Source organism: Pseudorca crassidens, chromosome 12 (genome assembly GCF_039906515.1).
Source record: "Pseudorca crassidens isolate mPseCra1 chromosome 12, mPseCra1.hap1, whole genome shotgun sequence".
Lineage (NCBI taxonomy): Eukaryota > Metazoa > Chordata > Mammalia > Artiodactyla > Delphinidae > Pseudorca > Pseudorca crassidens.
This window is the reverse complement of record NC_090307.1, coordinates 76,562,588-76,571,861: the sequence shown is the minus strand read 5'-3', so window position 1 is coordinate 76,571,861 and position 9,274 is coordinate 76,562,588. Positions and strand designations below refer to the sequence as shown.

Genomic DNA, 9,274 nt, shown 5'->3' with positions numbered 1-9,274 from the left:
AACTTTCCTAAATCTCCCAGAAGAAATAACTTACAATTATTAATTTACCTGTTTGCTTTTCCCTTGAATGTGTGTTCTTCAGAACAGGAATATATTTTATTCATTTTAAATTCTAGCTTTTTTCCTATTGTATAGCACAGGTAAGCAAATATAAAAAGTTTCAACTTTATGCCGGTTCCCAAAAGTACTTTGAGAATTCTATTGGTCTATAAAATGAAGCATTTTCAGGAAAAAATTTCTCCACTTTCGCCTCCTATTGAGAAAATTAGCTCTGTTTACAGTACGAACGAGGAAAAACTACATTTCCCATGATGCCCCTGACCCGGAAGGAAGTGAGACTCGACACCTCCCGTGATTGCTTATAGACCGGAAGCCGGTGTCTTAGTTCTCTTTCCCATCTTGCAAGGTAAGAATGGCGTCCCCTCTCTGCAAGACTCTATTTCAGGATCCCAATCCTTCGGCATCTTAACCAGGAGGGTATCAAGTCGACAACTGCAGGGGTCGGACATGCTCAGGGCCATTTGGGAGGCCTCCCAGACCCTTCATTTCTCTCGCTTGGGTTTACGGTGGGGCACGAAGAGGGTGCTGTGGGGCACGAACAGTGTGAGGTGGAATGCTGCAGAGGCTCCGGGGCTCCGGTTGCTCGCCACCCTCCCGGGCTGGGGAAACAGGGCCCCTCCAGGGATTCGTAGCGGGCCAGTGGGGCAGCAGGGACAAGGGCGGCGGCGCGCGCTCTGAATTCGGGACCTGCGTTCCAAAAGACGACGCCGAGCTCGTCTCCGCCACGTTGTGGATTTGAGACTGAGCACAAGTGCAAATTTTCCCGTCTCCCGACGTCCGCGGCCGGAAGTCGCCTGCTGGGCTTCGCTTTTTTCAGTTTGGCCTGAGTTTGGGCCATTTGTGTGTGTCTTCGCCTCCTAAACGGAATTTCTTGAGTGAGACAGTCTGATAAGAGCAAAAGTCCTGAAAGCAAACGGTTTCAGGTTACAGCCTCGCTGCTTTCTGGCTGTGGAGATTGTTAAAGCTAAGTCTAGGATTTCTAATTCGTAAAACAAATAATGGAATAGGGACTTTTGACCTCTAAATATATGTAGCGAACAAATAATAGTTGTGAGATATGTTCAAATCGTCAAGAAGGTTATACGGTATTGGGGAGACAACCTAAAAGTTAACCATTTATGGATATTGTTGCAGATGTGTGGCGATTTGGAGGAAGGCCTGTATCTTATAGTGGGAGGGGTGTAAAGGATGGAGAAGGAGGACAAGGACTTGCAGTCTGGGAGGCCTGTCGATGTATAGCTATGAGATAATTGGTGAAATGCCTTTTTAAAAAATATATGTATTGGTAGATGGCGGGTGAAAAGCCTGAGAAGCCAGATACTAAGGAGAAAAAACCTGAAGCCAAGAAGACTGATGCTGGTGGCAAGGTTAAAAAGGTGAAGCAGGTTAAGAAGGGGAAGCCCCACTGCAGCCGAAACCCTGTCCTGGTCAGAGGAATTGGCAGATATTCCCGATCGGCTATGTATTCCAGAAAGGCCTTGTACAAGAGGAAGTATTCAGCAGCTAAATCCAAGGTAAGGGATGAGGGGAAGCCCTGAGCATTATGTCTTAACATTAAAACGTTTGTCTGCCTCTGACTTTTTGACGCATTTGTGTCCTACTAGGTTGAAAAGAAAAAGAAGGTGAAAGTTCTTGCTACTGTCACAAAACCAGTTGGTGGTGACAAGAATGGTGGTACCCGGGTGGTTAAACTTCGCAAAATGGTAAGATTTGGAGGAGATTGTAATTTGGGTGTTTAGTTGAAGCTTGAATCCTGTGAGGGTTATTTATTTTTTGGCTGCATTCAGTCTTGGTTGCTGCGCTCAGGCTTTCTCTAGTTGCGGTGAGCGGGGGTGCTCTTCTTTGCGGTGCGTGGGCTTCTTATTGCAGTGGCTTCTCTTGGTGTGGAGCACGGGCTTCAGTAGTTGTGGCTCGTGAGCTGTAGAGCACAGGCTCAGTAGTTGTGGCGCACGGGCTTAGTTGCTCCGTGGCATGTGGGATCTTCCCCGGCCAGGTCTCAAACCCGTGTCCCCTGCATTAGCAGGCGATTGTTAACCCCTGTGCCACCAGGGAAGCCCTCCTGTGAGGATTTTTGTGTGTGTGCTCAGGTTTTAGAAGTGTATGTTTACCAGAGGATTATTAATGGAGGATAGTTCTGGGTTTGCAACTTCGCTTTATTATTTACTGTTCTTAAGTGGAGTTACTTTTCTGTGCTTTTGTTTCTTGTAAAATGGGAATAAAGTTTTGACTCACAGGGTTGTTGTGAGACTTACCATACGTAGAGCCTAGGGTGCGCCCAGACCTGTAGAACATTTGTCCACTAGAGTGGGTGTTTCTTGGCCCCTCTTTACCATGCACAAGACCCAGCGTTTTCTCTGTGAAAAATAAAGGTTTGCTCTGTGATTTCCATTATGGGACTATTGCAGATGTATTACACTCTTCACAGTTGAATATTACTGCACCAGAGGGAAAATGGCGCTTTGATTTCTTCTTGTCACAGGTTTTGTGAGCTGATTTTTCTATTAGGTATTAATGTTTGTGGTAAAAGAAAGACCGTCCACTAAAATGATACAGTTAGAAATAGATTATTTTGAGTTACTTGTCATAAGCGAAAGAGTCTTTGTGTGGGGTCTTTTTAAAAAATTAATTTATTAATTTATTTATTTTTGGCTGCATTGGGTCTTCGTTGCTGTGCGCGGGCTTTCTCTAGTGGCAGAGAGAGGGGGCTACTCCTCGTTGCGGTGCAGGGGCTTCTCTGTGGAGCACAGGCTCGAGGCGCGGGGGCTTCAGTAGTTGTGGCTCGTAGGCTCAGTAGTTGCGGCTTGCGGGCCCTAGAGCGCAGACTCAATAGTTGGGGCGCTCGGGTTTAGTTGCTCCGCGGCATGTGGGATCTTCCCAGACCAGGGCTCGAACCCGTGTCTCCTGCATTGGCAGGCGGATTCTTAACCACTGTGCCACCAGGGAAGCCCTGTGTGGGGTCTTATTTTTACAATAAATGAACTGGCAGTCTTGATCTAAACTAATGTCTATGGTTTTATACAATTTATTCTTTATGGATAAGATGGAAGTGATGCATGTTAATGTGAAGCATATGAACACACTTAATTTGAGTTGGAAAACAAGCCATGCCTTTTTTCATAACATACAAAATTGTGTCAGGTGTGTGTTTCTGGAGAAGTAGGGACCCCAGAGGGTCAGGGACCCCAGAAAAACTTGAGAATCACTGCTATACAACAGTATATAATGATAGCTTGCCATGTAATCTCTAAAGTTTGGTTTATTCCAAATTTACAAAGGTAACTTGCTTGATGCTTTCCCTCTTTGTTTGGACACAGCTCCTTCAGTTAAATGGATTCCACCCTATGTTTTGCATGTAAAGCTATTGAAGCAGCGTTGATCTTTTCTACCTTTAAAATATTAGAAGTGAAAATGCAGTAGTGTGAATAAAGTGGTTCAAGTAACTACAGGATTGTAGTGAAGGTTTCACTGACCTCACAACCAGCGCTACTGACTTGATTAGATTATTTAAATAAGTTGGACCTATGGGCTCTCTCCAGCCTAGGTATTATCCTACTGAAGATGTGCCTCGAAAGCTGTTGAGTCACGGCAAAAAACCCTTCAGTAAGCATGTGAGAAAACTGCGTGCTAGCATCACTCCTGGAACCATTCTGATTATCCTCACTGGGCGCCACAGAGGCAAGGTGAGCAGAGCATGACACTTGAGGTACCTGGAGTACTTGATCCTAATAAGTTTGTTCTCTGGATAGGATTTGTTTACCTGTGTGAACTGCAGTTAATAGCAAGAGGTTCTGTGGGAGAGATGAGAGTGATCCATAACAAAACCAACAACCCAGTCACTATCATAACGTGTTTAGTCAATAATAGACAATAACTTATTACCAATTCCTGTCGTTGGTAATACTACTTGTTACAGGTGATTCAGATGTCCCTGTACCCAAAAATGTTTATGTATTTGAGTTAACTTCTTAGGATGGATTTGCAGGGATAGAATTACTGAGTTAAAGGGTACTAGTTTTTTTTTAATGTTAAAAGTAGTGGCTGCTCATTAAAAATCAAGCACACAAAAGTACTGCTCGTATCCTAGAGTCACCCCTGTTATTAGTTTGGTAAGTTACTTCCAGAACTGCTGCACATATGCATATGTAGAAATTTCCTTTTTTACCAAATTTAGGAACCTGTGATTTGATTAATTCAGAAGTCAGTTTCTAATTTGTGGAACCATCTAGCATTTCTTTTTAATCTACAGAGGGTCATTTTCCTGAAGCAGCTGAGCAGTGGCTTGCTACTTGTGACTGGTAAGAAGATCCTTGGATTTAATATACTCTGAAATTTGCAGGTCTCCCCACCTTCAGTTTTACTGAGAAATAATTTATATGCATCACTCTTGCGAGTTTAAGGTGTACAACATGATGGTTTGATTTACATATATTGTGAAATAATTACCACAATAGGTTCAATATCCATCTTCACATTTAGATAAAAGAAAAAACTTTTTTCCTTGTGATGAAAACTCTTGGGATTTACTCTTTTGAAGGTTGTATTTTTATTTAAAAAAAAATTTTTTTTAATATTTATTTTGGGTGTGCCTGGTCTTAGCTGTGGCATTGTGGGATCTTCATTGTGGCACGCGGGATCATTAGTTGTGGCATGCTTGTGGGATCTAGTTCCCCGACCAGGGAACGAACCCAGACCTCCTGCATTGGAAGCGCAGAGTCTTACCCACTGGACCACCAGGGAAGTCCTGAAGCATGTGTTTTTAAATGCTTGAAGTATACACTTTGCTCCCACCTAAATAGAAGTTTCAGTGTCATGAGATTCTTTGCCCTATTTCATTGCCTTATGTACACGGGAGGTCTGAGGAAGCAGGTATTTAAAGTTTGCGTGGCAACGTATCACCAGGTATAACTGCCACCTAAAATGCAGAATGGTTGGCTACTAACTCCTAGGAATGCATCCTTCATAAGACTTGTCTTCATAAGACTTGGTCTGCCCTTGGCACCAGGATGGAGTTCCTGGATAGGGGAAAAGTGAACTGTTTACTCCAAAAAACAGTGCTCAGTTTAAATTTGTCCTCAAGGACCAGTGATTTTTGACCAATCTGTATTAGTGACTATGCTCTCTCCTAATCTGGGTAACTTTAAAATTTGAGGATGGGGGGAGCCTTGGACAAACTGAGATCTTGAAAAAAGCCTGATGCTGACAGTAGAAAGCAGTTTGGAATTTCTTTGGATCCAGAGAAAAGTTAGAACTTCAACAGGTTTCTTCAAATCCAGTCAGTTCTTGAATCTTTGTATCCCCTTTCCCCTCACTATATTTTCCCCCCTTAGGGCCTCTGTCCCTCAATCGAGTTCCTCTGCGAAGAACACACCAGAAATTTGTCATTGCCACTTCCACCAAAATTGATATCAGTGGTGTGAAAATCCCAGAACATCTCACTGATGCTTACTTCAAGAAGAAGAAACTGCGTAAGCCCAGGCACCAGGAAGGTGAGATCTTCGACACAGAGAGAGAGGTAAGCTATTTCTTTCTTTGCCTCTAATAGCTCTGGCTCTCCTACTTGGGAGTGAAAATAAACAAGGTTAAGAATTGTTGGAAAAAGAAAAGCTGTAAATAATGAGGACTATCTGGGAAATAATATTTTTCCAGATTCTGCTAATTATTTTATTTTTGGCTGCATTGGGTCATCGTTGCTGTGCATGGGCTTTTCTCTGGTTGTGCCGAGCGGGGGCTACTCTTTGTTGTGCGTGGGATTCTCATTGTGGTGGCTTCTCTTGTTGCGGAGCATGGGCTCTGGAGCGCAGGCTTAGTAGTTGTGGCACGTGGCATTAGTTGCTCCACGGCATGTGGGATCTTCCCTGACCAGGGCTCAAATCCGTGTCCCCTGCGTTGGCAGGTGGATTCTTAACCACTGCGCCACCAGGGAAGCCCAAGAGTTGCTATTATTATATTAAAAATAGGTTGTATTTCAGAGCCCTCCAAGGAAAGAATTATGAAAGTTGACTTCTAGGGACTTCCCTGGTGGCGCAGTGGTTAAGAATCCACCTGCCAATGCAAGGGACACGGATTCAAGCCCTGGTCCAGGAAGATCCCACATGCTGCGGAGCAGCTAAGCCCGTGTTCTGCAACAAGAGAAGCTACCACAATGAGAAGCCCGCGCACCACAACGAAGAGTAGCCCCCGCTCGCCACAACTAGAGAAGGCCTGTGTGCAGCAATGAAGACCTAACACAACCAAAAATAAAAATAATTAATTTTTAAAAATTGCCTTCTAAATATTCCTGGGATTGAGTACTTGTGATGTAGGATTTCTTAGTTAATGTGGAGTTTGGTACTTGTGCCCTTTTTTTTTTAAATGATTTTTCTTTTTCTTTAGAAATACGAGATTACAGAGCAGCGGAAGGTTGATCAGAAAGCTGTGGACTCACAAATTCTGCGAAGAATCAAAGCTGTTCCTCAGCTCCAGGGCTACCTCCGCTCTGTGTTCGCTCTTACAAACGGAATTTATCCTCACAAAGTAGTGTTCTAAACTTCTTACAAAGAACCTAATTAAATAATTGGGTCCATTTCCTTTGTGTCTTTTTTCTTTTTTTAATCTGCCTGAAGGTGTGGTATGGCTCAGCCAATTTGATGGGATGTTAGCCTCTACTAAGAGGAGTGGGATTGGAGGGGAGTGCTATCAGCTGCAGTGGAATCCCCTCTTTGGATCAACATCCTTAGCTTCCTAAGTGTCTTCTCAGCTTTTTCACCCGGCACCTACCAATACAAAGTCGTGGCATTTCCACAGCCATCACTGAACAACAGGTCAGTACTAACGGTACATGGATGAGAAACAAGTGTGGGCTCTCAGGCCACAAACTTTCCTCCCTTTCCATGACTTAACATCCATTTCTGCCCAATTCAGCCCCTCTCCATAGTCATTACTATTAGTTTCTTGTGTATCTAGTTTCTTAAAGCATACACAACAAATTAGTATAATTATTTACCTTGCCCTGTTTTTAACCAAAAACCCCATGTGCAGTACATGCTGTTATATAGATAACAAATGAATTTGATTATTCCATAGGAAGTGTCCATCTTTACTGCTGCATAGTGTAGTAGTGCATTCTATGGATATTTGGGTTTCCGTCATTTGTAATTATACTGGTTTCCCCTGCTATCCAAAAGTAGAGTATGCTTCTGAAACTTTGTGTAAGCCAAAATGGCATAAAGTGAAGAAATTACCTTATGACACATCTTGCTAACAGAGGCATAAAATGGGATAAAACACAGATGCTTACAGTTCAAAGTGACGGCTCTGGATGCTGAGATGTCAGAGTGTAGTTCCAGGGAAGGAGCTTGCCGGTGCCACTCCCACTGCCCAGACATGCTGCCGTCTCTAGTGGCTCTCTGCAAAACAAAACCGCTGTTTTCCCCCTTTGCCTTTTTTCATAAAAGTGAAAATCTTCATTTTTTTCTAGTTAACAAAGACAGGTACAAATGAAGTTCTTTCGGTTAAAGCAAACTTTCAGAAAGTGCTGGGTAACAGAGTGCGATGTAGTGAGTAACTTGCGGTGTGCATACAGATGAGCAAGCATCAGGTAAGAAGTAGCTTTTTGCTGGGTCAGGATTTAGGCAGTTTTGGTAGGTGGTGCCAAACTGCCCTCCATGGAGGTTGTACCAATTTATACTCATGTATAAGAGTGCCCGTTACCCTACAGGCTCCCTAAAATGATGTGTCATTAGACGTGGGTTTTTTAAGTTATTTTATTGATAATTTACATTTGGTAGAATTGATTTTTTGTGTGTGCAGTGCAGTGGCCTCTGCAGTTTGGGAAGCACCACCAAAGTTCCTTCCAAAAGTCAGTTTCCACTCCTAGTAACCACTGATAAAATTTTTGTTTTTCTAGTTTTGTCTTTTCCAGAACATCATGTAATATATTCTGTGGCATAATATCTGTGACATTTGTTCACATTAATGGTTCAGTAGTTCTTTTGTCAGTCAGCATTCTATTGTATCATTGTGTCACTGTTTATTCTAAAATAATACCCATTGAAAGATATTTGGGTTGTTTATAATTATTGGAGATTATGAATAAAGCCACTATTAACATTCACATACAGGGTTTTGTGTGGACATATGTTTTCATTTCTCTTGGGTTAGAATACTTACAAGTAGGATTGGCTGGGTTGTGTAGTTTAACTTTGTAAGAAAGTTTCAAACCTATTTTGTATCCCACCAGCAATATGTAACAGTTCCAATTATTCCACTTCCTTCTCAGCACTGGCTATTTTCAGGTGGTTTTTTTTTTTCAATTGAGGTATAATTGACAAGTTAGTTTTAGGTGTACAGCATAATTTGTTATTTGTGTATATTTCAAAATGATCACAATAAGTCTAGTTGACACCCATCACCATACATAGTTATAAAATTTTTTTTCTTGTGATGAGAACTTTTAAGATCTATTCTTAATGACTTTTAAATATACAATATAGTGTTATTAACAATAGTGATCGTGCTGTACATGACATTCCCATGATTGTCTTTGTTAATTCTAACGGTTCTAGTAAGTTTGTACTGATAGGTATATAGTGATAAGTTCTGATGCATTTTTTGAAACAAACTCCAACATCACTTCTGACTAAAGCCCTTTAAGTGGCTCCTTATCACTCTAAGGTTTGGCTCCAAAATTATGGCCACGAGTCCTGATTGGCCCATTTCTCCAGTCGACTCATTTTTACTCTGCCCCTCAACATATTAAGTTTTAGTTCCTCAAATTGGGCTGTTTTGCCTGCTTCAGAGCTTTTGCACACCCTGTATGTTGAACTGCCCTTCCCACCATGTGACTGGCCCCTACTAAATAATAATGATAATTTGACTTGTCACGTAGGTTACCCAGGAGCAAGGAAACATTGCTCAGGCCAATGCAAGCGTCTGGTCCACTTGACAGATGTATTACGATAAAGAAAAGGTATTTGTGATTTATCAGTGTCTGTGAGCTTAGGGCTAGAGCTACCTTCAGGGTGTTGAAAAATAAGGTTTCTGTTCGTGCATATTCACACCAGTTCTTAGGTATATGCAACGATGTTCATTGCAGCACCAAAGGTTCCATCAGTAGGGGATCAGTAGTTTACATCCATACGTTGGAGTATGATGTAGTGTTACAAAGAGTGAAGTAGCTGCATAAGAACTTGTGAAGGGACTTCTCTGGGGTCCAGCTGTTAAGACGCCGAGCTTC

General features: G+C 42.3%; 1 protein-coding gene across 3 annotated transcripts; it reads left to right on the top strand.

Moving 5' to 3' along the window:
• The first annotated feature begins 294 nt into the window (after positions 1 to 294).
• Positions 295 to 6,626, top strand: RPL6 (ribosomal protein L6). 3 transcript variants are annotated; one of them, XM_067700639.1, is made up of 7 exons: positions 296 to 406; positions 1,350 to 1,574; positions 1,665 to 1,763; positions 3,597 to 3,740; positions 4,307 to 4,355; positions 5,388 to 5,572; positions 6,433 to 6,626. In XM_067700639.1, the coding sequence occupies exons 2-7, from the start codon at positions 1,350 to 1,352 to the stop codon at positions 6,583 to 6,585; spliced, it is 855 nt and encodes a 284-aa protein (XP_067556740.1). In that variant the 5' UTR covers positions 296 to 406; the 3' UTR covers positions 6,586 to 6,626. The 3 variants fall into 3 exon arrangements, with proteins under 3 accessions (XP_067556742.1, XP_067556740.1, XP_067556741.1); XM_067700640.1 differs by lacking the exon at positions 296 to 406 and adding an exon at positions 477 to 500; XM_067700641.1 differs by lacking the exon at positions 3,597 to 3,740 and having other exon boundaries at positions 295 to 406.
• Positions 6,627 to 9,274: the final 2,648 nt, after the last annotated feature.

What these genes read in the sequence shown, in the direction of transcription:
- RPL6 (XM_067700639.1), top strand. Translation starts at nt 1,350, where the DNA reads ATGGCGGGTGAAAAGCCTGAGAAGCCAGATACTAAGGAGAAAAAACCT. An exon ending in TGGTTAAACTTCGCAAAATG is followed by an intron (nt 1,764 to 3,596) that starts GTAAGATTTGGA and finishes GGCTCTCTCCAG; the next exon opens with CCTAGGTATTATCCTACTGA. An exon ending in CTGGGCGCCACAGAGGCAAG is followed by an intron (nt 3,741 to 4,306) that starts GTGAGCAGAGCA and finishes TTTAATCTACAG; the next exon opens with AGGGTCATTTTCCTGAAGCA.